Source organism: Loxodonta africana, chromosome 12, assembly GCF_030014295.1.
Source record: "Loxodonta africana isolate mLoxAfr1 chromosome 12, mLoxAfr1.hap2, whole genome shotgun sequence".
Lineage (NCBI taxonomy): Eukaryota > Metazoa > Chordata > Mammalia > Proboscidea > Elephantidae > Loxodonta > Loxodonta africana.
In genome coordinates this window covers 55469909-55496953 of record NC_087353.1, presented here as the reverse complement: position 1 = coordinate 55496953, position 27045 = coordinate 55469909, and the positions used below count along the sequence as shown (strand labels likewise).

Sequence of the window (27045 nt, the reverse complement as noted above, 5' to 3'; positions counted from 1 at the left end):
AATCGAAATCTACTCGATGGCAACGGTTTGGTTTTGCTTTTTATCTGCTAGGCAACGCCCTTCTTTTAGGCCCTAATCACACTGTCTGGTAACTGCTGGTTTAGTACAATCACTGGGTAAGGAAAGGGAAAATCTTTCTGCAGAGGACTGCAAGGGTAAGGACGGCTAGGGCTCACGCGCTCCCATCGGGGCCCGACCGTGCGCAGGGCGAGACGCAGACGTGACTCCGCCCCAGGGGGACGGCGGCCCCTCCCCAGCGCCCTCCTGCGGAGAGCCCAGCAAGCGAGGCCGCCAGCGACTCCAGCCAATAGGCGGCCGGCCTGGCTCAGGGTCACTCCACTCGGGTCTCCGTCACCTAGGCTGACCACGCGCTGCCAATGGGAACCTGCCTTCCGCCCTGCGCCGGCTCTCCGGCTCTTCCGCGTGCTTCCGCAGTGATACGTCACTCCGAAAGCCGGTTGGCGGCCTTCCAACCAATCACTGACGCGACCCGCGTCCGGCAGCCAATGGCCACCCGCCTCCCCGCCCCGGTCCGCGACGATTGGCCCAGGACTCCCGCAGCCCGCGGGAGAAGGCCCTGGATTGGCGCAGACGGCGTCCAATGGGCGGCGCGCACGAGGAACGGAGCCAATGAGCACGTCGCGGGCGGGGCAGGCGCCACGGCGGGCGGCTGCGAGGAGCGGCGGGTGGTAGTAGCGGCAGCTGCCGGTGGCTGCGGGCGGCGGGCGGCCATGGCGAAGGCAGAGGCCGGCGGCGACGACACCCGCTGCGTACGGCTGAGCGCCGAGCGGGCCCAGGTGCTGCTGGCAGACGTGGACACGCTACTGTTCGACTGCGACGGCGTTCTGTGGCGCGGCGAGGCGGCCGTGCCCGGCGCGCCTGAGGCCCTGACGGCGCTGCGGGCCCGCGGAAAGCGCCTGGGCTTCATCACCAACAACAGCAGCAAGACCCGCTCAGCCTACGCGGAGAAGCTGCAGCGCTTGGGCTTCGGCGGTCCGGCAGGGCCGGGCGCTGGCCTCGAGGTCTTCGGCACGGCCTACTGCACCGCGCTGTACCTGCGCCAGCGCTTGGCTGGCTTGCCCGCGCCCAAGGCCTACGTGCTGGGCAGCCCGGCTCTGGCGGCCGAGCTGGAGGCCGTGGGCGTCGCCAGCGTGGGCGTGGGGCCCGCGCAGCTCCAGGGCGACGGCCCCTGCGACTGGCTTGCCGCGCCGCTAGAGCCCGACGTGCGCGCCGTGGTGGTGGGCTTCGACCCGCACTTCAGCTACATGAAGCTCACCCAGGCCGTGCGCTACCTGCAGCAGCCCGGCTGTCTGCTTGTGGGCACTAACATGGACAACCGGCTCCCGCTTGAGAACGGCCGCTACATTGCGGGTCCGTGCGCCCCGGGGGCGGCGGAGGGTGAAGGGCGGCCCTTGGCCCCCTTCCCCTCCTCTGACCCCGGGTGCTCCCTTTCCCCCTCTCTCGGCCCCGCAGGTACCGGCTGCCTTGTCCGCGCCGTGGAGATGGCCTCCCAGCGTCAGGCGGACATCATAGGTAAGCCCAGCCGCTTCATCTTCGACTGCGTGTCCCAGGAGTACGGCATCAACCCGGAGCGCACCGTCATGGTGGGAGACCGGCTGGACACAGACATCCTTCTGGGCGTCACCTGTGGCCTGAAGACCATCCTGACCCTCACCGGGGTCTCCACGCTGGAGGATGTCAAGAATAACCAGGAGAGTGACTGCATGTCTAAGAAGAAAATGGTCCCTGACTACTATGTTGACAGCGTAGCCGACCTGTTGCCCGCCCTTCAAGGTTAAAGATTTCGTGTCTTTAATCTCCAGAATAAAGAAAAAGAAAAATCAGTTACCCAGGTTACTAGATGGGGTTTAGGCCTCCACCCTGCTCGAGGGCTTCCAGGAACGTGCTGCAACTTAAGCAATAGTGTTAGTTGTTAACCTTGTAAGTGGACCTGGGGGTGACTTTGTTTACAGATGGTTCTATTTTAAGATGCACTTTTTAAAATTGAAGGGCACTGTGGGGGTCCTGGGCCTCAGGTTCAGCATCTGCCCAGGATCCCGGGAACTTTGGGGCCTGCTGGTGGGACTGAGGTGTGATGTATTTTGTTGAAACACTCATTCAGGGATCAAGCCCCTTGCAGAGCATCCTGGAGGAGGGACTGATGATTGTTACTGCTATAATTTCTACAAACCAAACCTGGGCCTCCTTCCGGTGGTCTTCCTGGCAGAGGCGGTGGCTGCTCCTCACCTGCAGGGTGGGAGTGGAGAAGGGCTATTCCTGTGGTGTCTCCCTGTCCTTGGGGTGCAGGGTGCTGCCCTTGCCACCCTCCCCACCTCCTTGAAAACCACTCTGATGTCACAATTGTCTGTTCCATTTCAGATACCCAGGGCTGCCGCTGCTCATACACAGTTGCATGGTTCTGTAAATTCAGCCCCGCTGACCCTCAGCCATCTCAAATGTGCATTTAAATCCAGGTGACTTGTTCTGGGCTCAGCAGCTAAGAGGGCGTTGTGGCTGCTGGTGAACTCCAGGCTGCTGTTCAGGGAACCCAGGGTAGTACTGGTACCAAAAGTCACGTTTTTAAGAAACTCTTGAACACTGTTGTTACATGATTGAATGGAATTTGAGATGTGTTGATTATAGCTGTGCTCTCTTAGGGGACAGTCCCACTGGATGAGTCTCAGTGCCTGCAGCAAGCAGCACAGCTGTAGGCATGTGGTAGCCAAGGAATGCATGCCACCCAGGGCACCCTCTGGGTGGGGGAAGGGCTATCTCTAAGAACAGGAAGTCCTTTCGGAAAGCATCTCATCTTCTCTTGTCCTTAAGTGTTCTCTGCTGGGTGGGGGATTAGGTACCTGTGGCCCACGAGGCCACGTCATTTAACCCTGGATTCCCTTGTCTGTGGCCAGTGGGAGGAAAGGCCAGGTCCCTAGCTAGCCTGCGCTTCCTGTAGCAGGGGGCCCTGGCCTGTCCTGTTTCCTGGTTCTGCTAACCTGTGGGGACGGCCGAGAAGCAACCACTCTGGCAGCCTTGTAGGGCAGAGCCTGGGAAGCTGTTCCTTTTGGCTGACTTCTTCCTGATGCATTGCACTGCACCCAGCATGTCCATCCCCAGTCCCCAGGGCCACAGCCCTCTTCACTCGCTCACTCAGAGTTCTCAGAGCAATAAAAGATGTCCCGAGTCCCCAGCTCCCCCCACATCTGGGTTGTGGACTCCATTGTGGGCTGCTCAGCCAACTGCTCTGCTCCAAAAGGAACCCAGAGGTTCCAAGTGGGTCTGGACATTGAGCAGTCCTGTCGAGAGTGCCAGTCATCCACACCAGGAGCATGCAGCAGGTTCGGCAGCCAGCAGCTGGGAGCCCTGCACACATCCTCGCCTTTAGGTCCACTGCACTGTGTGAACCTGAATACGTATTAAACCCTCGCACCTGCTCCCCGGCTGTTGGTGGTCTTTTCTCAAGTATCGCTTCTGGCCTGGGCAGCAGGTCCTACACCAAGGTGCAGCTGCCCCAGCTTGGGAGGTGGGGAGGCCTAGAAGTAGAAAGCTGTTGGGGAGTTCCAGTTCCAAAGTTGGAACACTGAGTCCTCAGGCTCTACCTGTTCAGGGGCGTTCCAGACAGGCAGTTTGGAAGAATAAGGAAAACGAGACAGGAGAGAAAACCAGAGCAGGAAAGGGCCCGGGTACTCGGCAGGCATGCCTGCTGAGCTGGTGCAGTGGTGCCCATGTGGCCACTGACCCGTTCTGTGGGCAGCACAGGCCATGGCTGTTGGACACAAACTGGGAGCCAGCTGGAGAGCTGGGCAGGGCAAGCGGGACACCGATGCTGACTGTGGCACCAACTGGCAAGGGCAGGTTCAGTGTCTGCCCAGGACCCGGCCAACGTACTGCCCATCCAAGCCCCATCCAGTGTTGATGGGTTGGGGGCTGGCAAGCGGCTGGAGGATGTGTAGTGAGACAGAGGCAGGTGCAGTCCACACACAGTCCTTGACTGCGCAGGCATTTATCTGCGGGCTCTCTGGGTGCCAGGCCCCCTGTCAGGCACTGGGAGTCTGCAGGTAACAAGAGACTAGAGACAGTTCCAGAAAGCTGGATGTGCCCTCAGCCAGACTTCACGAGCTGGCGGTTGTTTTCCCCGACTTTGCAGATAGTACACTCTCCAGGTCCACGCGCACTCCAGCTGCACATGCCAGGTGTCCAAGAGCCAGGCATGGTGACAAGCTTCCCAGCTAGGGGAGGGGGCTGCCCTGGCCCTGATCTGGTTACCAGATAGCTGTGTTGGGGAGGAGCAGTGGGGTCAGAGGGGAGGGGAAGGGCTGTTTAGCTCACAGGTGCCCTGGGGTTTCCCTGGCTGACTCCTTGAGGGGCCTACAGACAATCTGCACATTGTTAGCAGGGTCTAGCAGCATGGAGCAGGGGAGCTGCCATGTGGAGCGCCCTGGGCCTGTTGGGGTGAGTGCCCCCACCCAAGTTCCCTCTCCTGGGATCAGGACCCATGGGAGGCCTGGGCAGGGCAGAGGTATGCCCACTTCCCACACCACCTGCCGAGGAATCCCGCTCCGTCTCTGCTCTGCTATGACTCTGTGTCCCCAGGTGAAGAGCAAGCCCTGCCCTGGGGGCTGGAGAGCTCCAGGCCTGCTGCTGCTGCTGGCGGTGGCCACTGCTGGGGCCATGGCAGGGGGGATTCTTGGCTTTGCTCACGGCCCTCCTAAGGTGAGCGCCCCCCACGCCGGGCCAGTACCTGGACAGAGACAAGGACAGTGAGAGAGGACTGGAGATCTATGTATCCCAGGCCTCCTGTGGAGATGGCAGGAGAATGGGGAGAAGGAGACACTCAGGTGATGTCAGAAATCCTAAGCTGGGGCAGGGAGGGCCAGAGGGGCTACCCAGCTGCTAGCTCAGCCCGGACCCCCTCTCAGCCACTGCTGCAGATGCTCCACCTGAGCCTCCCAAGCCACCGGGCACCCCAGGCCAACCAAACCACCCTGGTGAATGTGGCCCGGAACATAGCCACTGTCACCGTGACCCCTCCTTGGAGCAACCAAAGCTGGGTGGTGCTGTTCGACGGGCAGAGCGTGAGTGGGTTGGAAGCCAGTGAGGTGTGGGGGCCTACACAACGTCGGGGTAGTACTGTTCAAACTGGCCTGCCTCCCCAGGGTTGCGTCTGTTACCGGCCCCCAGGGCACAGGGCCTGCTTCCTGCACTCCATGGAGCCTCAGGACCAGGAGACCCTGCGGCTGCTGGTGAACACCTCGAGGGTGAGTGGCCCCATGCAGGCTGGGCCAGGGCAGGGGCTCAGACAAAGGGTCCTGTGTGCAACTCAGGCTATACGGCTGCCAGGGCTCTGGTTTCAGGGGAACAGAAGGCTTTATCTTCCCCTGGCTGGGGCTGCTGACAGGAGTCAGGGCTGGGCCAATGGTGGGAGGCTGGAGTGGGCATTGAACCAGGGACACCTGGGTGCCTCTGCCCCACCTTGCCAGGAGCAGCTGGGAACGCCTGATCCCACCCTCTCCCCATGGCCTACCAGAGTCTTCTCTGTAGGCCCCAGGGTCCCACAGCCCCAGCGAGGACACTGGCCACGCCCAGGAGCTGCTGGCTGTGCTGGGGAGGCGCGAGGTGGACCCTGCCCAGGTGGGGGCTGCAGTGCAGCACCTTTGTGGGCAGAAGCCCATCTACTGGGCCCGTCGCACCGGGGGTGAGTTGGGGCAGGACCAGACCTGGAGGGCGCCATGGCGAGGCCTCCACAGTGTGGGAGGCGCAGAGAGGGATGGGCCCTTTGGGGACTGATGGAGGTCCTCCTCTCAGGGACCCCACAGCAGCGGTTGATCTACCTCTGTATGGATATCTGCTTTCCGAACAACATCTGCATGTCAATCTGCTTTTATTACCTCCCCGACTGAGCCCCAGGCTGGCCCCATCTGGCCCCATCCCTGCTAGCCCTGCCACCAGCACCACACAGGGCAGCTGCCAGCTGGGACTAATAAATGCTTCATCTGGCTGTGGTGGTGTTCTCTGTGGCCTCAGGACTCCAAACGAAGGCAGGGAGGGGGACGGAGCACTGGCTGAGGGTGGGCACCAGCCTCAGATAGCCCTAGGCGGCTCTAGGCCAGGGTGGGCCTGGAATTTCTGTGGGGACTGCAGGCTAGCCCAGCTGCCACCTGCAGCCTGGCCTGAGCCAGGTCCCCCAACCCCATTATGTCTACATGAGCAATTGTGCACTGAGATAGCCCAAGGCAGACCAGCTTGGTGAGTCAAAGCTGGCCAAGGGGGGCCAGGAAAGCCCAGAAGACCATGAGCCTGGGCCAGTGAACGCTAGCCCATGGGGGCCACTCTTCCAGGGCCTCCAGCAGTCCAGCTGCCCAGATGCATATCGAGAAGGGTGCAGGCTAGCCCAGCACACTGTCATTGAACGCCAAGCAGACGACGGCTTTCTGGTGGCCACCATACTCTCTCTTGATCTCCCCGGTCTCCACACACCAGAGCCGTGCCAGGTTATCAGAGGATGCTGCAGGGTGGGAGTGGGCAGTGGGTCAGGGCAGAGCCCTACCTGGGCCCAGCGAGAGGCCAGAGCAGGGTGGGCTGGGGATGGGGAGGCAGGCAGGCAGACATGCTCACCAGTGACGATGTACTGGGAATCTCCTGAGAAGGCACAGCCCCACATCCAACCGCGGGATGATTCCCCAGGGTTGCTGCTCTTGATGCTCAGCTCCGTCATCAGGGAAAAGTTGGACGTCCTCCAGATCTTGCACGTCTGGTCAGCTGAGCAGGTGGCGAGGAGCCTGGGGGTGGGAGTGAGAGGGGACGGTCACCCTGCAGCCACTCCGCCTGGCACCCCCTTGCAGTCCACCAGGCAGGCCTACCCAACCCATTGAGCCCTTGCTGGGAGGCAGGTCCCCCCACCAGGCCTGCACACACGTGGAATCGGGGCTGAAGCGGCACTGCAGAGCGTAGCGGGTGTGCGCCGGGATCTTGGTTTTGGGGATGAGCTGCGTCACCTCCTCACCAATGCCCCCTGTGAGGTTCCAGACGTAGCAGTTTCCCTACAGGGCAGGAGAGCAGTCAGAGGGAGCCTGTGTGTCCAGAGCACAAGGGAGGCCTGGATCCAACCAAGGGCCACACTGGCCAAAGACACAGGGAAGTTGTCTTGGAGGATGTTGCCAATTGTGAATAGTGGGACAGGAGAGAGTGTCCAGGTCAGGGAGCAGCATGGGCAAGAGCTAACAAAGAAGCCTGGGGACACGGAAGGACAAGCGATGCCAAAGGGAGGAAGTGAGGCTGGAGGGGGGTAGGGCCAAACCACAGCGGCCTGCAGACCAGGGTCAGGAGGTAGGCATCATGGTTCAGGCAGGGAGAGGTACCATCAGGCTCCTGGCAGCCTTGGGAGAAGAGAGCCAAGGGACTGCAGGAGGCCCTGGGAGACAAGGGTGATATGAACCAGGAGGTGACAGAGAGAAAGGAAGTGGACAGAGAGAGACTCTGGAGACAGAACTGATGGGCCTGCCGGGTGGGAGATGAGGGCAGCGAAGTAGCACTGGCTTTGCAGGCGGGGTGGTGTTGGAGCCAGGGAGGGAAAGCAGGGTTGTGGAGGGAAGGAAGGGGCTCAGCCATGGCAGGTCAGGGCCAGGGCTGCCAAGCTGGCCTCCACACCCTCCACGCTGGGACTCACAGTGCTGTTGACAGCTGCCATGTAGCTGGCATCAGGGTCGATGTGGGTGGACATGATGGAGACTTCGGGCTCTGGAATCAGCTGTTCATTGTGGTCTGTTTTCAAGTCCCAGATGTGGATGGCCCCACTCTGATCCCCCACGATGAGCTCTGCCTGGGGTACAGTGGAAGTAAGGCAGGCCAGGACCCCCATTCTCCTGAGCCCCAAGGTGCCCAGCTCCACGAGGCCCCCTTACCTGGTTGGGGTGTAGGCACACACAGTTGATGGGTGCGTTTACCTGGAAAATCCGCTGGCACTGCAGGTTCCGGGACCTGGGAAGTGCAGGACTGGTGGTGTTGGCACTCTACCCAGATGCCTTTTACCTAGCTGATTTACCTAGATCCTCTGTTGAAGAGTAGCAGCCTGCTGGTGCAGTGGTTAAGCTCTGCTGCTAACCCAAAGCTCAGCAGTTTGAGCCCCTAGCCTCTCCGCAGAAGAGAAATGTGGCAGTCTGCTTCTATGAGGATTACAGCCGTGGAAACCCTATGGGACAGTTCTGCTGTCCCATAGGATTGCTGTTAGTCAGGATCTACTTGATAGTGATAGATTTTTTCTACAGATGGAAGCCGCCTCCCCTAGGGTATAAAAGGCCTTCAAAAAGCACTAGCTCTTTGATGCAATTTCCTCTTCAGAGCTCCCCGGGGGTCAGGGTGAGACTAGCCTTACATCTTTGTCTTGCTTCATCCCTGCCCCATCTTATTTTCCTAGTTTCTCTCAATAAACACCCTCCACCAAACACACTACCTCAGCCTCTGCTTGGAGGGAAGCTGACCTAAGACAGTATGGCACCTTGGTCCTCGGCCTGTGCACACAGGCCCCCACCCAGCACCCCACCTGAGGTCCCAGATCCTGGCAGTACAGTCCTCTCCTCCTGTGTACATCCAGCGGCCATCCTCGTGGAAACCCACAGATGTAATGTTCTTATTGACACCATCGTAGCTGATGATGGGGTTGGGGTTATTGGAGTTGAGATCATACATGCGGATGTGCTGGTAACCTAGGGGCATAGGCAGAACTTAAGCTTGGCTATGCCCAGGTCAAGCCAGTGGAGGTCAGGAGTCAGGGGTCGAGGGTCCTCAGTACCTGCAGCTGCAATCATGCTGCGGTCTGGTGTGATCTCGAGCGCATTCACCTGCTGGCCATGTTAAGGAGCATGATGGGCGGGCAGCCAGTGGCCCTGGAGACCACCGCCATCTGGACTGACCACTCCCACCCAACCCAGGCCTCTGCCCCCTTTGCCCGGGGGTTCCCGTGCCCCAAGGTGGAGGATACAGAGTCCTGGTGCTGCACCGTGCGAGTGCAGATCCCACTGTGGGCCTGCCAGAACCGCACAGTGTGGTCATAGCCAGCGGTGGCCAAGATGACCGGGTCACTGCCCACCGTGCCTGGGGAGACGTTCATGGTGAGGCTGCTGGAAAGAGGAAGGCCCCTGCACAGGGCCCGACAGCTGAACGGTGTGGTCAAAGCATCTGGGAAGAGACGGTATGTAGGATTTAGGGAATACCCTCTGTGTATTAAATTTTTTTTTTTTTTTATTAAATAGATTAAGGCGCTCTGGTGACGCAGTGGTTAAAGCGCTCAGCTGCTAAACGAAAGGCTGGCTGTTGGAGCCCAACAGCCGCTCCTCAGAAGGATATGGCAGTCTGATTCCGTAAAGATTTACAGCCTTGGAAACCCTGTGCGACAGTTCTACCTTGTCCTACAGGGTCGCTGTGATTCAGAATCCACTCCGCGTTAATGGCTATTACAGAGATTACTGCTCACGCGGTATTTCGAGATAGATACCATCATTCCAATTTTAGAGATGGAGAAACCGAGGTCCAGAGGGGCTAGGGAACATGTGCGGCAGCGGCGAGACAGGTCCGAGGCTCCAGGTCACGCGCTCGGCTCCCCGCCCCACGTGCCCTGCGGGTATGTCTCCCCACGCGCGACCTGCAGGGGGCAATCACGCCCGGGGCGCCAGCTCTGCCGCAGGGTCGAGCCGCGCCTGCGCAGAGCCGCTGGCCCGCCGGAAAGGAGAGCTAAGCGCTGCGGCTGCGCACGCGCAGCAGGACGGCGGCGGGACCTGATGGGAGGGGGCGCTATCTCGCTGGTTCTCCGACCTCCCCCGTGCTCCGCCGGCTGCCCCGGCTCGGTCCTACTGGGCCGGCTTCTCCCGGCCGCGGTCTCCTGGCCACCCAGCGGCCACTTCCCGGCCCTTGTCTCGCGGCGTCCGTACCTTACACGCGGCTCTGCGCTCAGCCGGGGCTCAGGACGACGAGAGGAGCCAGAGCGAGTCGATCGAGGCCGAGCGTAGAGTTATCGATGGGCCTTTAGGGCGAGACCATGGGGCGTAACGGGTTGGGGGGGAGTGGGACGAAACCAAAGTGGCAGCGTGGGGGGCCTCAACCTCTTCCTTAGTACCGCGGAGACCCCAACCTCTTCCTACTCGGGAACTCCAGCCCTCTGAAAAGGTTGCCTGTTTTCCAGGCTTGGGCCCCGAGGCAGGATCGCGTCGTCCCCATTATCTGCCCCTACTCACAGAACCCTCAGCCGAGGCTAGGGTTGCCAGAAAAATTATAGGGCGCACAGTTAAATTTGGATTTCAGGTAAGCAAAGAATAATTTTTTAGTAAGTGTATCCCAAATATTGCATAAACCGAAAAAACGAACTCATTGTCATCGAGTCGATTTCTATAGGACAGAGTAGAACTGTCCCACCCATATGGTTTCCAGGGAGAGCCTGGTGAATTCTAACTGCCTACCTTTCGGTTAACAGCCAAGCTCTTAACCACTATGCCACCAGGGTTTCCAAATGTTGCATAGGACATGCTTATACTAAAAAAAAATTAATTACTTATATGAAATTCAAATGTAAAGTGGGCATTTTGTATTTTCTTCATAATTTTGCTATATCTTGCGACTCAGGTCCCTGAGTGGAAGAGTGAAGTGCCTGGCTACTAACCAAAAGGTTGGCAGTTTTAATCCACCCAGAAGCGCCTTGAAAGAAAGGCCTGGCAATGTTCCAAAGCCATGAAAACCCTGTGGAACAGAGTTCTACTCTGCACAAATGGGGTTGCCAGGAGTCACAATCTACTCTATGGCAGCTGGTTTGGTTTGGGGTTCTTTTTGCAACCCTACCCTGGCCCTTTCCTACCTGTCCAGCCCCAGCCTGGCCCTAGGGGGAGGCACTCAGCTCAGGGACTCCTTCAAAGCTGGAACCTTCATGCCTCCTCTTTGTCCAACCCAGTCCTCCCCAATCCATGAAAGTGGTCTCACCCTCCTTCACAGAAAACAGAGTCCTTGCGACAGGCTTTCCCCCAGGTTCTTCCAACCACATGTCCAAACACAGCTTTGCCCTCCCCTTCTTTCCTCCAGGCACAAGGCCGAGCCCCCCACCTGTCCACCCAGGCACTGGGTGCCAGCCCTCCTTCCTGCAGCCCTGGGAACTTTCCTTCCTGTACCTTTCCCCTCCTTCTTTCCTCTCAGCCTTCGTTGTTGTTATGCGCCTTCAAGTCATTGCAATTCACGGGGACCCCACATGACAGAGTAAAAATGCCCCATAGGGTTTCCCAGGCTGTAAGCTTTATGGGGAGCCCTGGTGGCTCAGTGGTTGAGTCAGAATCAACTTGACAGCAATGAATTTTGGAATCTTTACGGAAGCAGATCGCTAGGTCTTTTCTCTCACGGAGCCACTGGGGGGTTTGAACCAGCAGTTCGTGGCAACCACATTTGTGCAGAGTAGAACTGTGTCCCATAGGGTTTTTGTGGCTTTGGAAGCAGATCACCAGCTCGGTTAGCAGCAGAGCTCTTAACCATTGTGCCCGCAGTACTCCTTTAAACACTGTAAAACAACCCCCACACCCTCTCCTTCTTCAACCTGCCCTCCTCACTGCCTTGATAGCTCCCATTCATCACCTCCTACTCGCCCCTCCACCCTCTGCAAATTGGCTTTCCCCCCAGCTCTCCAGTGAAAATGCTCATGAGGTCACTGTCAATTTCACTTTACCAAATCCAGTGGCTACTTTCCTTCCATACCTTCATTTTCGGACACATGGTGGACAGCCTCGCTGCCAAAAAGCTCCCATCTCCTGCTCCTTAACCAGGTACTCTGGAGGTTCCTCCTCCTCTTGCTGCCCTCCCTCCTTAGTCTCTTTCTTTCTCCTAAGGCTGGTACCCCCCAAAATCTTTTCTGCATACCACCGTGTCATTGGGGCTCTCATCGACTCCAGGGCTTCCAATACCACCCCTGCTCCAAGGCCTCTCAAGTAATTTTTGAAAGTCACCAAGTGGCAAGGTGTCAAGTAACACCCATCTCCAGCTCAGGTGGCTTCCAGTACCTCAGACCTGCAAGGCACACCTGCCCGTGATAGGCATTGTCACTCAAATACCCCTCGGACACCTCCACCTTCCACACCAAGACGGCTCATCCTGTCCTGCCCCCACACTCCCCCTCTGGGTGCCATTCCCTCCCATGCACTACAGGTAGGTATGACGTGGAAGCTTCCTCTCCCTCACCCTTCACGTCGCTTCAGTTCCTGATTTTGCCTCCTACACACCACTCTGTTCGTTTATCTCCACTGCACACTCTCTAGCCCATGCCATCACCCCAAGCCTGGAACAGCCTCAGAGCTGGCCTCGCACCCCTGTCTGCCCCCTCTAGCCTGTCCTCTGCATGCAGAGTGAGCTTCTAAAAACCTAAGTCAGGCCCTATCATACCCCTGGTAGCAGCCTGCAGGGATTCCCCTGTTGCCCTCCAAATCCCTGGGCCTGTCACTCACTCGGCCTGGCAGGATGGTCCCTGCCGACCTCAGCATCTTCCCATCTGTCCTCCCCAGGGGCTTGCTCCAGCAAGAGTGAGCAAGCATCTGAACTCCCATGCCCTCCTCTTGAACCTTCCCTCTGCCTTCTTTACCTGCCCAACTCCTGGCTTTCAGCACCTGTCTTAGTACTCTGGGTGCTTGTCCTGTGTTGGCATTGTGCTGGAGGTAAAATAACATCATGTAAAAGGAACCTCTGTGAAATGCACAAGTCCTGGCATTTAGTACATGCACAATGTTGTACAGCTGTCCAGTCTATCTAGTTTCAGAACATTTTGAATCACCCCAAAAGGAAACCCTGTGCTCATTTCCCCTTCCCTGAGTCCCTGGCAACCACTAATTTATGCATGTCCCTATGGAATTGCCTATTCTGGGCATTTCACCGAGAGCTCTGGTGGTGCAGTGGTTAAACGATTGGCTGCTAATTGGCAGTTTGACTCCACCAGCCGCTCCTTGGAAACCCTGTGGGGCAGTTCTACTCTGTCCTGTAGGGTTGCTATGAGTCAGAATCAACTCGACGGCAATGTTTTTTTTTTTTTTTTTATGATAACTCCAAGGAGCCCTGGTGGCACAGTAGTTAAAGAGCTTGGCTTCTAACCAAAAGGTTGGCAGTTTGAACCCACCAGCTGCTCCATGGGATAAATGTGTCAATCTGCTTCCATAAAGATTACAACCTTGGAAACTCTATGGGGCAGTTCTACCTGTCCTATAAGGTTGCTATGAGTTGGAATTAACTTGACGGCAGCAAGTTTTTTTTGTTTATGGTAACTCTAGGTGGTGCAACTGGTTAAGCGCTCAGCTTAACCAGAAGATTGGTGGTTCAAACACACCCAGAGATACCTCGGGAGATAGGCCTAGTGGTCTGCTCTGAAAGGTCACAGTCTTGAAAACTCTATGGAGCACAGTTTCACTCTGCACACATGGGTTCTCCAGGAGTTGGAATCAACTGAATGTCAACTAACAACCAGCACCACCTCAGTGCTTTACCTGGCTGCCACCCATAAAAATGACAGAAATAATTGCCACTAACACATACTGCATGCTCTCAGCAGCCCAGGGGGAGGACTCACTCATCGTCCCCATTTCACAGGAAGGGCCTAGGGCTTTGAGGGGCTGGGAGGGCACAGGGGCTGTGGAGCAGGCGCACAGCAGTGGGCAGAAGCAGGCAGTGCAGCCACTGCCCAGGCATCTGGGAAGGTGGCCAGCCTGGGCTGCAGTAGTTGCCTCCAGCTCCACTCTGGGCTGAGCCTCAGCAATTCTGCTGGCTCAGTGGCCCCTCCTCCAGGACCATCCTCGGAGGCTGCCTTCCTGGAGAGCTGCCGAGCCCCATGCCTCTGCGTCCTCCTCCCCAAGCTGGAGCAACTGCCCTCTGCACCGCCCTCTCACCAACCTGGGGGACCCCACACTGGCACACATCTCTGTTTACCTGCAAACCCTCCTATCAGCCCTGGGAGGCAGGCAGAGCTGCTGGCCCGTTTTATAGATGAGGCAGCTGAGCATCAGGAACTTATTCAAGGTTACTGGGCTGGTCTTGGTAGAACTCAGGCTCCCTGACTCTCCTGCCATGCTCTTCCCCACAAGGTGAGGAGTCTCTGGGCCTAGGCAGGATCTCACCTCGATCCTATACTTGGGGTACCCAGGACCCCAGAATTTCCTGCCCAAAGGCCCCGAGTCCACTCTGAGAGTCTGTGCAGTGCTTTTCCTGGGTCTGGCCTCCTGAAGGCAGACTGCACAATAGGGGGCCCACCTTGAGGTGTGGGGGTGACCAAGGGGTGCCTGTTTGTGGGGTGCAGATGTTGCTGGGGCTAGGCAGGGAACAGGACTGTGGCTGCTACAGGGAGGGGTCGGTTCTTCACTCAGAAATCCAAGAATCCTGAACTTGAACTTGGCCTTTCAGGGTTTTATTTGTCAAGGCTGGAACATATTTCATTTAACAGGTTACTAGAATGACTTATAACATTTAAATATTCAGACATTGGGTATGTTGGTCTCCATCTCCCAGTCCCCACAAACATTAGGTGAGGACCTGGTGGTTTACCTTAACCAGCCCCAACCAGCATCATACTTGTAATGACGATAGCTGTCTTATTTTGTTTAGTGTTTCCTGTGTGCCAGGCACACTGCTAGGCACGGCAGGTACAATGATGAATAAAATAGTTGTTGCCCAAGTAGAGAGACCCAAGAATAGCTCCCTCCATACCCTCAGCAGCCAAGTTTGAGCACTCACTGAGCCCTGCTGCCATGTGCTTCGTGGCAAGTAGCACAACTAGTCCTCACACAACCTAAGAAGAGGTACCATTCTCATCCCCGTTTCACAGATGGGAAACAGAAACTGAGAAAAACAAAGCGGCCAGCTCGTTGTCACAAAATCGGTAAGAGGCAGAACAGGGACAAGTCCACAGGCCATGACCTCAGGTGAGTCATTTAACTTCTCTGAGCCTCAGTTTCTTCATCTGTAAAATGGGGACAATAAATCTGGTCTATAAGATGGCCACCATAAAGGGTGGGGGGAAGGGGCCTTGCATTTTGGGACCCCTCTGGGAGCTCAGCATGTGCGGGGGCTCTAGGCTCTATGCTGACACCTCACGGGAGACCCAACAGGGAAATGCCAGCTGCATGATCAGGGGACCCCATCCCTGCTGCTTCCCCTTCCCCATCCTCTGGCCACCCTCCTCCTGAACCTGCCTGATGGTTGGGGCTGGGGGAGCTATCCTATGTGTGGCCCCCCACCGAATTCTCCAAACAGCCTTGCCTGGTTGGGTGATGATCTGCCCACCCTGCAAATGAGGAAACCAAGGCTGAGCCAGGACATAGCCCGGGACCGGCCTGTCCCTAGAAGGCTGCAGCATGACAAGGTGAGGGCCTGAGCTGGGCCAGGGCAAGGGCAGAGGTCAGAAGGGTGATGCCCTAGTATGGGTTGGGAGTTGTCAGCTTCTGTCAAGAGGAGCTGTCCTACTGGGTCTGCCAGTCTGTGGTTGGAGGCTGGAGTCTGAGCAGGCTTGGGCCCAGTGCTGGGCCAGGCTGCACCCTAGTTGGTGCTGAGGGTGAGTGGTTGAGCCCCAGTTGGTGCTGGGCACAGGGGGGAGGGGCAGGGGGGCTGTGCCACAGTCGGGTCAATGCTGGGATGGAGGTTTGAGCCCTGGCTGGTGCCGGATGTGGAGGGGTTGAGCCCCAGTTGGTGCTGGACTGGGCTGCACAAGGGCTTGTACCCTAGTTGGTGCTGGGGATGAGGAGTTTATCCTGGATTGGTTGTGGAATGGGGGGATTGAGCTCCACTTGATAGTGGGGGTTGGGGGGTTGAGCCCCTGTTAGACTGATGCTGGGGTTGGGTATTTGAGCCCTGTCTGGGTCTGGGGCTCTAATCAGTCGGTACTGGGTGGGGGCTGTGCCGGGGTTGCTTGTGAGGAGGAGCGGAAGATGCAGGGAAGAGGTGCTGTGGGGGGTGCGGGTTCCCTGACACCGAATTCATTATTGGGAGATTCCTCTTCATAATCCCTCAACACCTCCCACAGGAACCACGGGCCAGAAAAGTCTGACGGCCTCCAGCGGGAAGCTCGGTGGCAGGTGCCCGGATCCCCGCTCGCACGCAGCCCGCAGCCCCAGAGTGCCTCCCTCCGGATCCCGCAGCCTCTGGAAGCCTCTCCCAGCTCAGCCTCTCGCTGCCGCCGCTTTGGTCTACGCTCCAGTCCGCGGCACCCGCCGTCCTGAGCCTTGGCAGTGGCGGTGGCCCAGGGTCCGCAGAGACGGGCCCCGTGCGCACGTGGGGAGGGGGCGACCGAGCAGAGTCGGCTGGGGCGGAGCCTGGAGCAGCTGGCGCGGGCGCCCGGAGGTCAGCGGCCCGAGCGCCGGACCCCGGCGTCCGGGAGGTGGCGCCGCGTCCCCGTCCGCGCCCGTCGCGCCGTCGCCAGCGCGGGCCGCCCCCCGCCCGTGACGCGCGCCCGCGCCCGCGCCCGCGGAGGACGCCCAGGGGCGGCGGGAGGCTGAGGATGCGGCCGGGGCCGCGGGGCCGCCGCCGCTGACCGCGCCGAGCGCTCAGCCAGCCGCGTCGCTGCGGCCCGGCCGCGCCATGGGGAAGGAGCAGGAGCTGGTGCAGGCGGTGAAGGCGGAGGACGTGGGCACCGCACAGCGGCTGCTGCAGAGGCCGCGGCCGGGCAAAGCCAGTGAGTGTAGGGCGCAGGGCCCGGGACTGGCCGGGCGCAGCCTGGAGGAGAGCGGCACCAGGAGCCCGCGGACACCAGGCTCTGGGGCCCCTGGTGGCACCCACCTCCTCGCATCGCCGCCCCCTCCCTCCCTGGGCTTTAGGCTGGCAGTGGGAGGGCTCGACTGGGGACTTTAAAGGGCAAGGTGAGGCCCCCCCACACCCTGAAGAGAGGGAGGGAGCCCTTGCGGTGAGGGGCGACCTCGGGGTGATAGCCCCAGCAGGCCCCTCCCTCCCTTGTTTAAAAACACACTTTGCGGGCGGGGGGGGGAGGGGTGCAGAACCATGCTGGGGGTGTGGCTGCTGAGGCATGGCTGACCCAGGGCCATTTGCAGATGGGGAGGCCGAGGCCAAGGTCGCCCAGTGCGGGCAAGCTGGCTGCAGGCAGGGGCGGCTGGGGGAGGAAAGCTGTGCCCACCGCTGGGGCAGGGCCGGCAGTCCCCCAGCCTCTGCGGCGTCCCTGCTGGGAAGGGGGCCTGAGGGAGAGAGCAGCCCTTTTGGCAGGCGTTCCCATCGAGCGTGCGCCGTGGGGGCCCCAGGGAAGGGCCGGGAGCTTGGCACCCTATCCCTGTACTCATCCTGGCTCAGCTCAGAACTCCCTGGGGGCAGGAGATGGATGGATGGGCGTGTAGAAGGCGCGTGTGCGGCTGCGCACGTATGACCGTGTCAGTGTGTCAGGGCACCTGTGCAGTGGGCAGGGCCCTGCAGAACAGACTGGGGTCTGGGGCACCCTCCCTTCCCCATCCCACACACCCCATGACTGTGTAAGCCGAGGGCCCTCTCCCTGCTCCAGGGGGATGCTGAGAACTGGGTCTGGCTCCTGCAAGGTGTTGGGGAGGTCTTGGAACCCCAGGAGGAGACCCCAGGCAGCCCTAGCCTGGCCAGCTCTGCCCAATGCAACACATGCACAGGCTCCTTGGTTGGCCCTGACTTCTCCACAGCCTTGGACCAGCCCAGGAACCAAGGGGTCCCTGCAGAGGCAGCCTCTGGCCGGGAAAGCTGGTGGAGGGATTGGGCGGTGAAGGCAAGGTAACAGCTTCCACCTAGTGGCCACACAGCCTTGGGCACAACACCTTGGGCTCTCTGGCCTCAGTTTCCTTATCTGTAGTATGGGGTGGTTTGTGATCCCTGTCTCGAAGTGTGGGTGGAAAAATTCTGTGATGGATTCCTGAAGCCCAGCACCTAGTGACCGCTCAGCAGTTGTGGGCTCTGCTCTGCCCCTTCAGCAGCCCAGGTCAGCTTTGGGGTTTCTTCCTCCCCCGACTCTGGCCCACTGAAGGATCCTCACCAGTGACAGTGGGGAGCTTGCTCTCCTTGGCCTCCATCTGGATCTCTACCTGTCTCTCCACCCGTGCCCCTGCCAGCTCTGGCCCCCGGATCTATACTTTCTGACTCACAGGGGCAGGCATCATAAATCAGAGAAATCCCTCCATGAATTCGCTTTGTTGCCATGGCAACCCTGGCCTGCTTTGGAGTAAGATGTGTTTTGATTCAGCAGAGTACAGCTGGAGTTTGGGCCATGGGGTTGGGGGTAGACAGCAGTTCCCTCTAGGCCTCCCCTGGCACCAGAGGTGTCACCGAGATCCCTGGGGGTGGGGCCCCTTTGCCCCTGCATGGCATCTTCCCTCCACCCCCTTGCCCCGTGGCGCTCCCAGGCTCTGTCATCCACCTGAAAGGGTGTCTCCCCTTACACACGCACAGGCATGCTTTGGTGCCCTTGGGGGAGGACAGCCCGCTCTGGAGGGGAATGACGGGCAAGGGCTAGCCCCCCACTGGGGACAGGGACCCTGCCTTGTCCCCTGGGTGCAACTGCCCCTTCCCAGTGTCATGCTAGATGCCCCGGAGGAATGCTCTGAGCATTCCGGCCAGGGGCCGCTGCCACATTCCTTGGCCCGCTCCTTTGAGCACCCAACCCCACACTCCTGGCCTGGGGGGAGCAGGAGGAGGCCGCCAGGCCCTGCCTACTCTGGGGGGTGGGAGTCTTTGCTCTGCTGGAGGCCACAGGGTTTGGCCACTCTGAGGTGGGGCCCTAGGCAGGGACAGGTGAGGCCCTGTGGGTGTGGCTTGTGACTGGCTTCTGGGCTTGGAAGGGCACCTGGGCAGAGGAAAGTGGTACAAAGCAGAAGAGTGGCTAGCCTGGTATCCCAGGGCCTCTGCAGCCTGGAGTGTGGCCCTACTACAAAATGGGGGATGGTCACAGGGGGAGTGGTCAGAGGGCTGGGGCGACATGGGTGTATTAGCTGGTAAACCCGATTCCCACTATAGTGAACCTACAGGACAGAGTAGAACTGCCCCACAGGATTTCCAAGACTGTGATCTTGGAATCCGACTGCCACATCCTCCTCCCATGGAGCAGCTGGTGGGTTCAAACTGCTGACCTATTCGGCTAGCCACTGAGCTCTTAACCACTGCGCCATCATACACAGCACATGAACTGGTATGATGCAGAATAGTAGGTCTTAGGGATCTTGTGGAAAGAGGAAGGGGCTCCCATGAGAAGCGCTTGTTGGACCTCCAGTTTGATCCCCATTTGCCAACACCTCCCCAGCCTCCTTCAAGCTGTCCTCTGTGTCCTCTGCTCAGCTTTACTCAGCTGCAGCTGGGGACCTTCCTGGGGTGCCCCTAGTCTTCCAGCTCCCCTCCATCCAATTCCAGCTCTTTTCCTCTCTGACGAAACCACAGGCAGGGAGAGGGGTGAGATGACCTTAGCAGGGTGCCCACCCCCATGTGAGGGGTGGTCACCTTCGTGATGAAGACCCCCCCCCCAGACACCTGTATCTGGGTCACTTCCTGGGCCTGGCCTCCATTTCCTCTGAAATTTCAGTCCCTGGCTGGGGAGTCTACAGGTGTGGCCAGGTGAGCAGGTGGGCCTGGCTGTGGGTTCCATTCAGCACACCTGGCTCAGCAGCTGCCTGAGAGGCCCTGGCTGTGTGTGTCTGTGTGTGCGAGGAGGGGAGACAAGCTCCTGGCCTGGGATGCTGAGAACTGGCTATACTGGAACTAAGAAGTGTGGGGGACCAAAAAACATTAGAGTAAGGTGAAATGTTCCAGAGAGGAGAATGTCTTGAGCAAAGGCCTCAGCAAAGGTGGGGATGAGCATGACTTGGGGGGGGGGTACTGAGGGGGAGGCAACAGCATGAAACGAGTACGGGGCTCCTTGCATAGAAATTATTTATTAAAAATTTCAAGATGGTGACAGCAGGGCATTCAACCAGGTGCGGGGCCCTTCTGAGAAGGTTTGCAGGTTGCATGCCCATGGAGTTGGCCCCAACAGCTGGACAGAGCACATGGGACAAGGCTATAGGTCAGCCAACAATTTACTGAGGACCTCCTATGCACCAGGCACTGTGTTAGGCACTGAGGACATGGCAGTGAACAAAACAGATGAAAGCTGGAGCTTTCCATTTAGTGATGGAGATGGACAATAAACAAGACAGATCAGGAAAATAACATGATGCAGCAAGTGGTGATGAGGCTAGTGAGAATAGAACAGAAGCAGAATGGGAAGAAGATTGCTGTTTTAGACAGGGAGGCTGGGGAAGCATCACTGAGGAGACATTTGAACAAAGACCTAAAGGTTGAGAGACGGGGAGTAACAGGCTAACTGGGAGAAGAAGAGCCCCCCTACACATATACACTGCATGTGCAAAGGCCCAGGGGAAGCAGTGGCTGGTGTATCGGAGGAACGCTGAGGCTGGAGTGGCTGGAGGATGGTGCATGTCGTGGGTGAAGAGGGCCCCTCCTGACTGTGGTGGGTGTGGAGGACAGATGGACAGTGGCAGGGTGGAAGCAGGGATGCCAGTGACAGGAGGCTTGGACCAGGGTGGTGGTGGTGCCAGCATGAGAAGCGGTTGAGTGCCGAGCGTGTTCTGTGTGTATCTTGAAGGCAGAGCCAACAGGATTTACTGATGGAGAAGATAGAAGTGGTGCAACAAAGTGCCCGGTGAGGCTCCAGAGTTTTGGCTGAGTGGCCTGTCAAGGGGAGGGTGATAGACCGTGGCGCCGGCAGAGGTGTCTGAGCTGTGGGGGAGGATGCAGGGGAGGCCAGGAGGGCCTCTTTTCTTGGAGCCTTCCCTCTGCACCTGCAGGAGAAACCCCTCGCTCGCTCCAGAGGGTAGGGATGGGATTCCTGTATAGCTAATATTAGTAGTTGCCAATTACCAGGCCCTGACTTCCTGCCAGTCCCCGTACTTCATGTCTGCTAATGCATGCTCATCTGCGAGGCCAGCTCTGCCAGCCACCGCCCCCTCCCCCGCCCCGCCCCACGTCTCAAGCTTAGGGAGGAGGCCAGTGGCCAGGGTCAGGCCAAGTGAGTGACAAGGAGTCTGGGCTGGGATTCAAACCCAGGTCCGTCTGGCTTCATCAGCTACTGGGGACCCATCCCTGCGTCCAGGGGCTGCTGCGGACCCAGAGCTCGGGGTTCTCTGTGGCTCCACTCTCTTGGCTCCCCCTGCCCTTTGGCCCTCCCCCAACCCCATTCTGGGCCTGGACAAAGGGGCTTCTGTCCCGAGAGCCCCCTCCCTCACGGAGCGTCTGACCCACAAATGGGTTATGTAACCATGGTCTGGGCAGGCAGGAGCTTGGCCAGGGTCCTGTTGGACTAGAGTCCATGGGTAGGGGGGTGCGGGAGGCTCCCCTTCTCTGTTAGGTGGCTGGTGGGGGCCAGGACAGGGGTCCCAGGAGAAGACAGGTCCAGAGGGAGGGCATCAGGCCCCTCTGGCTTCAGGTGGGCTGTGTGTGGCCTGGTGGGCAAGGGAGTCGTGTTTGGTCACTCAGGGGCACTGGGCACCCTACCTGTGCCCCTTTCTGCCCTGCAGGCCCTGGCCCTTCCTGGCTTGGGCAGGGTGCGCTGGTCTGCACTGGCCTCGGCCTAGGAGTGGCGGAGGCTGCCCCATGGACTGCCGTCTCCTCCAAGTGAGACCCCATCTCTGGTGTTCCAGCCTCCCTGGGCTGCCCCTGGCCCCATCTGGGTCCTTCTGAGAGACAGATTGGGCCACTCTTTCCTCCCACCGCTGCAGGGTGCTCCGCCAGTGTCCCAGGGAGGGAGGGGTACATGTGCACACGTGTGCACTGTGTGGTGCCCAGCTATGCCTCCTGTCCCCAGGCAGTGTCAGTGGGGGCTCAGCACCATGGCCCTCCTGACCTTGCAGTGCAGCGGGAAAGCAGCCCCGCAGAGTTGTGCTGGAGCCTAGCATAGGGCACAGTGAGTGAGTGAGTGAATGTTTATGGCTGTGAGCCCACCAGGGGCCAGCAGCACCCTTCCCTGCTCTCAGGCTGCTGGCCCAGAGAGGCTGGGAGCCAGGTAGGCCTCAGCAAGGGCTGGGCCAAGCCTCCCCTCACTGGGCCCCCTTTCCACCCCCAGAACTCCTGGGCTCCACCAAAAAGATCAATGTGAACTTCCAGGACCCAGATGGGTGAGTTTTTAGCTGGGGACACCAGTCTTGCATGGGGACTGGGCTCCTGGGGAGCCGGGGATGCCCAGGCTTCTCCCATATGTGTTCACCACTCATCCCAGCTTCTCGGCCCTGCACCACGCGGCCCTGAATGGCAACACCGAGCTGATCTCCTTGCTGCTAGAGGCCCAGGCTGCTGTGGACATCAAGGATAATAAAGGTAGTGCGGGCTGGAGCCAGGGACAGGGACAGGGGCAGGTAGTGCCCCGGGTCAGGGGTGGGGCCCCCCAAGGCCTGGATGGTCCAGGGTCCAGGGTGGGGTCTCCCAAGGCCTGGATGGTCTGGAGTCCAAGATCCAGGTCAGTGGTGAGGGTCCTTGGAGGTCTGGATGGTCCAGGTCAGAGATGGTGGGGGTCCCCTGGATGGTCCAGTGTTCACGACGAGGGTCGGGGGTAGATCCCTGAGGCCTGGACAGCCCCTTGGTTGTGGTACAGCTCAGGGTCTCTGTCTGGGTCAGGGCAGGTCCTCACGGGATCAGTGTCCTGGGCTCAGGATCAGGAGCCAGGTCAGCTCCCACAGCCCCTACTGCCCCCAGGCATGCGGCCACTGCACTATGCGGCCTGGCAGGGCCGAAAGGAGCCCATGAAGCTGGTGCTGAAGGCCGGCTCAGCAGTGAATGTTCCATCAGACGAGGGCCACATCCCCCTGCACCTGGCGGCTCAGCATGGGCACTATGACGTGGTGAGGGCCGGGCTGTGGGCAGGGAGGGCAGTGTGGCCTGGAGGGCACCCTCGGCCGGCATGTCCTGACAGGTGCTGGTGGGCCCCTTGCAGTCTGAGATGCTGCTCCAGCACCAGTCCAATCCCTGCCTCGTGGACAACTCGGGGAAGACTCCCCTGGACCTGGCCTGTGAGTTCGGCCGTGTTGGGGTAAGTCTCTCCTGGAGCTGAGCGGGAGGGGCTGGCTCAGCTCCCCACTCACTACTCCATCTGATCTGACCTCCTTACCTGGTGTGGGGGTGGGGGCAGGGACAGGCCCCTGAGACCCATGCCCCACGCCAGTGTCCCCTACCCTGCTACCTCCTTCAAGGTGGTCCAGCTGCTCCTAAGTAGCAACATGTGTGCTGCGCTGCTGGAGCCCCGGCCGGGAGACACCACCGACCCCAATGGCACTAGTCCCCTGCACCTGGCAGCCAAGAACGGCCACATCGACATCATCAGGTATAGTCATGTGGGAAGGGGTCCCAGCCTCCAGAGCCTGGGACTCAGTGGCATCCTGGGCTGATGGGTTCTCCTTCTGCCTGGGGCAGGAGAGACAGGTCAGCGGGGAGCTATGGGGACATGGTCAGGCCTGTAGCTGCCCACGTAAAGGGTGAGCTGCAAGCTGCTGGGGCTGGAGGGGGGAGACTGCCTGGGAGCTGGCCAGGGAGTGGCCTTTACAGCCAGATAGCCATACTGCATGACCTTGCAGAAGACACTTAACCTCTTTGAGCCTCAGTTTCCCCATCCACAAAGTGGGCATCACAGGATGGCCAAGGCTGTGATCAGACAAGACAACAGCTGTGGGTGTTAGCTGGGCTGGGCCCTCCCACAAGTATCCCCGGGGAGACTGGGCAGGGCTGGCTGCCCATCCCCAAGGAATTAGGGCCTAGCTGGGGCAGCGGGCTCCTGGTGCAGGGCCCTGCCCACTGTCTTGCCCGCCTCTCCCCCCCAGACTCCTCCTCCAAGCCGGCATCGACATTAACCGCCAGACCAAGTCCGGCACAGCCCTGCATGAGGCTGCGCTTTGTGGGAAGACCGAAGTGGTCAGGCTGCTGCTTGACGTAAGCTGGGGGCTGGGGGGCCAGGTGGGGCCGTGGGGGCTGAGGCTAGGGGTGCTGGGGTCAGGCAGGGGCTCGGGCTGAGCAGGGGCTGAGACTAGGGGTATAGGGGCCTTGTGGAGACATGGGAACTGGGAGGATTGGGGCTGGGGCCAGGTTGGAGCTGGGGGGGGCAGAGGCTGGAGGTGCTAGGGCCAGGTGGGTGTGCTGAGGCTGGGCAGGAGCTAAGGCTGAGGGTGCTGGGCTGGGTTGTATAGTGCAGGAGGGGGGTGTTCTGATGGCCTCACTCTACACCCACAGAGTGGGATCAATGCTCAGGTGCGGAACACTTACAGCCAGACAGCGCTGGACATCGTGCACCAGTTCACCACGTCGCAGGCCAGCAAGGAGATCAAGCAGCTGCTGCGAGGTGGGCTGGGGAAGGGGATGAGGGGCTGGGCAGGGGGCCTGGGTGAGCAGACCTGCAGGACTAGGGCATGGCCTCCTGTGTCCTCAGAGGCCTCGGCGGCCCTGCAGGTCCGGGCGACCAAGGATTACTGCAACAACTACGACTTGACCAGCTTGAATGTGAAGGCCGGGGACATCATCACGGTGAGGGTCCAGGGCTGAGGGGCGGCGCAAGGGGCTGGGCCGTGTTCACCCAGAATGCCTCCCACTGCAGTCGGGGATAGGGGCAGTGTGCAGAAAGCTCAGAGAAAGCAGGCCCAGGCTGCCTTCCCCCAACCTGGAGGGAGCTCCCAAGCCAAGCTCCACACCCTGTGGCCAGGTCCTTGAGCAGCACCCTGATGGCCGGTGGAAAGGCTGTGTCCACGACAACAGGACAGGCAATGACCGTGTTGGCTACTTCCCGTCCTCCCTGGGCGAGGCCATTGTCAAGAGAGCTGGCAAGTGCCACCCGGATGGTGGGGGGACAGGGCGGGGCTCTCAGGGGGCCAGAGAGAAGCAAGTGCGTGTGTGATATGTGTTTGTGCATGTGTCTGTGGGAGTGTGTCTGTGAGAGTGTGTGTGTATGTGTATTTGTATTTGTCTGTGTGTGTCTTGGGGTATACGTAAGTGACTGTGTGTATTTGAGAATCTATATATATATATGATGTATACACATATGTGAGTATGTATCTCTTTGTGTTTCTATGTGAGAATGTGTCTGTGTATCTGTGTCTGTGTGTATGTGAGAGTAATTTGTGTCTGTATGTATATGTGTGTCTGTGTGTTTGTATGTGAGTGTGTCTGTGTATGTGAGTGTGTCTGTGTGTATATCTGAGCGTCTGTGTGCATTGGGTGGCTGACCCAGAGCGTGTGTACTGGCCCCTGTGCTGCCCAGGCTAGGCCTCAGGGAGCCTGTGTTTGGCCAGCAGGTTCCCGAGCAGGCCCTGAGCCAAGCCCACCCCTGGGAGGCAGCTCATCAGGGCCCTCTGCGCCTCCAGAGGAGATCTGGGTGCTGAGGAAGCCTTTTGCAGGTAGACCGGGGCCAGGGAAGGCTGGGATGTTGGTCCTCCCACCAGGTACCACCTGGGGCTGGGGGGTGCTATGCGGTCTGATGCTGCCTCATGCCGGCAGGTGGGGACCGCAGCAGCAGCTTGAGCAGTGTGCCTGGTGGCCGGGGTAGCGGGGGCCACGTCCTGCATGCAGGCTCCGAAGGGGTCAAGGTAGGTGGGGTGGGGTGGACATCAGGGCGGCCAAGCCAAGAGCAGCACAGGTGAGTGGCCTTTCTGGGTTGTAGCTCCTGGCGACAGTGCTCTCCCAGAAGTCTGTCTCTGAGTCCAGCCCTGGGGACAGTCTGGTCAAGCCTCTGGAAATTTCCACAGGTAAGAGCATGCCTGCACCTGCTGCCCTGGCAGGGGGCCCTGAGCAGCTCAAGCCCTGACCACCACTCTGGTCTGCAGGTGCTGCCCAGGCCCAGCCTCCAATGGTGCACGCTGGGCAGGTCTACGTGGATCAGCCACCCAAGAAGCTGGAGCCAGCTAGTGAGGGCAAGGTATAGGGCTGAGGCCTGGCTCACACGGTGGGCTTAGGCAGGGCAGGTGCTGGGGGCTGAGGTTGGCAGCTCTGACGGCGGCAGGGCAGCCTTGGTGGGCCAGACCCCATCCTCTGTTTGTCAGTCTGTGTGCGTTGTGTGTGCACATGCACGCGTGTATAGGTATTGTGTACGCTGTAGGCTGTACGTGAGAGCCAGCGTGTGTGTGCACCAGTGTATGCAGGTGAAGCGTGTGTGTGCAGACCACATGGAGGGAGCGTGACAGGCATAAAGGAAGCAGGAGTGGCTGTGTGTGTAGAACAGTGAGACTAAGGGCTGGCACAAGTGTGTATGTAACCATGGGCTGGGCATGCACGTGCTTGTGGGCATGGAAGGTGTGCAAGATGATAAAGTGTGTGCGAGGGTAAAGTGGGTTGTGTGTGTGTGCGTGTGTGCTGGTTGAGGGGTGAGCTGCTGGCTGAGTTCTCCTGGGTATCGAAGGAAGGCGAGGAGCCCCAGCCCCATGGGGCACAGAGCCATAGCCATGCCCGAGGCCCCTGCCTGTGGGCGTAGACGCACACCCTGTGCCTGAGGCCCCTGCCCATGGGGGCAGAGCCACACCCTGTGCCCAAAGCCTCTGGCCGTGGGGATGCAGAGCAGCACTCTGTGCCTGGAACCCCACCCAGTGTGCCCTCAGATGGGTCCATACTGACTGCCTCCCTGAAAGGGGGTAATGTCCTGTCAGGGGCTGCTGGGCATCCCTGGTGCAGAGATGGGGGATGGTCAGGGGGCCTGTGACAGGGACAGCAGCCCAAGTGTCCGGTGGAGATGATGAAGGATGACTGTGGGGCCCGAAGATGCCCAAGGAAGGTGGCGCCAGGACAGCTGACCGGAGCCTGGCGCAGAGGAACCACAGACGGCTGACCTGGCGCTGCGGGACGGGGGCACCGCATGGCGGGGTGCATGCCAGGTGGGCAGATGGGCCAGTCCTGCAGCGGGTGCCCTTGTGTCTTCCAGAGCGCCGAGGCGGTCAGCCAGTGGCTGGCCACATTCCAGCTGCAACTCTACGTGCCCAACTTCATCAGTGCTGGCTATGACCTGCCCACCATCAGCCGCATGACCCCTGAGGTGAGCCGCCCCAGCTAGCTGCTGGCTGCCTCCCTGAGACGGGCCCCGGCCTC

General features: G+C 59.6%; 4 protein-coding genes across 10 annotated transcripts in view; 3 read left to right on the top strand and 1 right to left on the bottom strand.

Annotated features, from left to right (window-relative positions):
• Positions 1–699: 699 nt before the first annotated feature.
• On the top strand, positions 700–3636 carry PGP (phosphoglycolate phosphatase). 3 transcript variants are annotated; one of them, XM_023557516.2, is made up of 3 exons: positions 703–1371; positions 1474–1794; positions 2380–3636. In XM_023557516.2, the coding sequence occupies exons 1-3, from the start codon at positions 732–734 to the stop codon at positions 2466–2468; spliced, it is 1050 nt and encodes a 349-aa protein (XP_023413284.1). In that variant the 5' UTR covers positions 703–731; the 3' UTR covers positions 2469–3636. The 3 variants fall into 3 exon arrangements, with proteins under 3 accessions (XP_023413283.1, XP_023413284.1, XP_003417814.1); XM_023557515.2 differs by having other exon boundaries at positions 700–1794; XM_003417766.3 differs by having other exon boundaries at positions 705–1371; positions 1474–3636.
• A 111-nt stretch (positions 3637–3747) lies between these two features.
• BRICD5 (BRICHOS domain containing 5) lies at positions 3748–6247 on the top strand. 3 transcript variants are annotated; one of them, XM_023557519.2, is made up of 5 exons: positions 3748–4710; positions 4917–5072; positions 5154–5255; positions 5539–5692; positions 5803–5915. In XM_023557519.2, exons 1-5 carry the CDS (start codon positions 4405–4407, stop codon positions 5895–5897), a joined length of 813 nt encoding a protein of 270 aa, XP_023413287.1. In that variant the 5' UTR covers positions 3748–4404; the 3' UTR covers positions 5898–5915. The 3 variants fall into 3 exon arrangements, with proteins under 3 accessions (XP_023413287.1, XP_064151453.1, XP_064151452.1); XM_064295383.1 differs by lacking the exon at positions 3748–4710 and having other exon boundaries at positions 4775–5072; positions 5154–5692; positions 5803–6247; XM_064295382.1 differs by lacking the exon at positions 3748–4710 and having other exon boundaries at positions 4775–5692; positions 5803–6247.
• MLST8 (MTOR associated protein, LST8 homolog) lies at positions 5862–10023 on the bottom strand. 3 transcript variants are annotated; one of them, XM_010597409.3, is made up of 9 exons: positions 9921–10023; positions 8975–9171; positions 8786–8837; positions 8537–8699; positions 7899–7974; positions 7664–7816; positions 6913–7037; positions 6613–6776; positions 5862–6502 (listed from the first exon to the last, which is right to left on the bottom strand). In XM_010597409.3, exons 2-9 carry the CDS (start codon positions 9101–9103, stop codon positions 6384–6386), a joined length of 981 nt encoding a protein of 326 aa, XP_010595711.1. In that variant the 5' UTR covers positions 9104–9171; positions 9921–10023; the 3' UTR covers positions 5862–6383. The 3 variants fall into 3 exon arrangements, with proteins under 3 accessions (XP_010595711.1, XP_010595712.1, XP_010595713.1); XM_010597410.3 differs by lacking the exon at positions 9921–10023 and adding an exon at positions 9488–9604; XM_010597411.3 differs by lacking the exon at positions 9921–10023 and adding an exon at positions 9396–9603.
• Positions 10024–16566: 6543 nt separating this feature from the next.
• CASKIN1 (CASK interacting protein 1) overlaps positions 16567–27045 on the top strand; it is a 17409-nt gene continuing 6930 nt past the window's right edge. The window contains exons 1-15 of the mRNA XM_023557522.2: positions 16567–16660; positions 22061–22112; positions 22214–22311; positions 22687–22832; positions 22925–23020; positions 23181–23311; positions 23805–23913; positions 24211–24319; positions 24407–24501; positions 24677–24794; positions 25266–25367; positions 25468–25556; positions 25631–25715; positions 25794–25885; positions 26882–26992. Of these exons, the coding sequence (XP_023413290.2) occupies positions 16567–16660; positions 22061–22112; positions 22214–22311; positions 22687–22832; positions 22925–23020; positions 23181–23311; positions 23805–23913; positions 24211–24319; positions 24407–24501; positions 24677–24794; positions 25266–25367; positions 25468–25556; positions 25631–25715; positions 25794–25885; positions 26882–26992 (1527 nt within the window). The remainder of the gene's footprint in view (positions 16661–22060; positions 22113–22213; positions 22312–22686; positions 22833–22924; positions 23021–23180; positions 23312–23804; positions 23914–24210; positions 24320–24406; positions 24502–24676; positions 24795–25265; positions 25368–25467; positions 25557–25630; positions 25716–25793; positions 25886–26881; positions 26993–27045) is intronic.

Bases quoted from the DNA above. Each gene is read 5' to 3' on its own strand.
- PGP (XM_023557515.2), top strand. From the start codon at position 732: ATGGCGAAGGCAGAGGCCGGCGGCGACGACACCCGCTGCGTACGGCTG. The intron at 1,795-2,379 runs GTTAAAGATTTC...GTTCCATTTCAG, and splicing joins CCTGTTGCCCGCCCTTCAAG to ATACCCAGGGCTGCCGCTGC.
- BRICD5 (XM_064295382.1), top strand. From the start codon at position 4,779: ATGTATCCCAGGCCTCCTGTGGAGATGGCAGGAGAATGGGGAGAAGGA. The intron at 5,693-5,802 runs GTGAGTTGGGGC...TCCTCCTCTCAG, and splicing joins CTGGGCCCGTCGCACCGGGG to GGACCCCACAGCAGCGGTTG.
- MLST8 (XM_010597409.3), bottom strand. From the start codon at position 9,103: ATGAACGTCTCCCCAGGCACGGTGGGCAGTGACCCGGTCATCTTGGCC. The intron at 7,817-7,898 runs GTAAGGGGGCCT...ACTGTACCCCAG, and splicing joins TGTGCCTACACCCCAACCAG to GCAGAGCTCATCGTGGGGGA. The intron at 6,777-6,912 runs GTGTGTGCAGGC...TCCCACCCCCAG, and splicing joins CGCTTCAGCCCCGATTCCAC to GCTCCTCGCCACCTGCTCAG.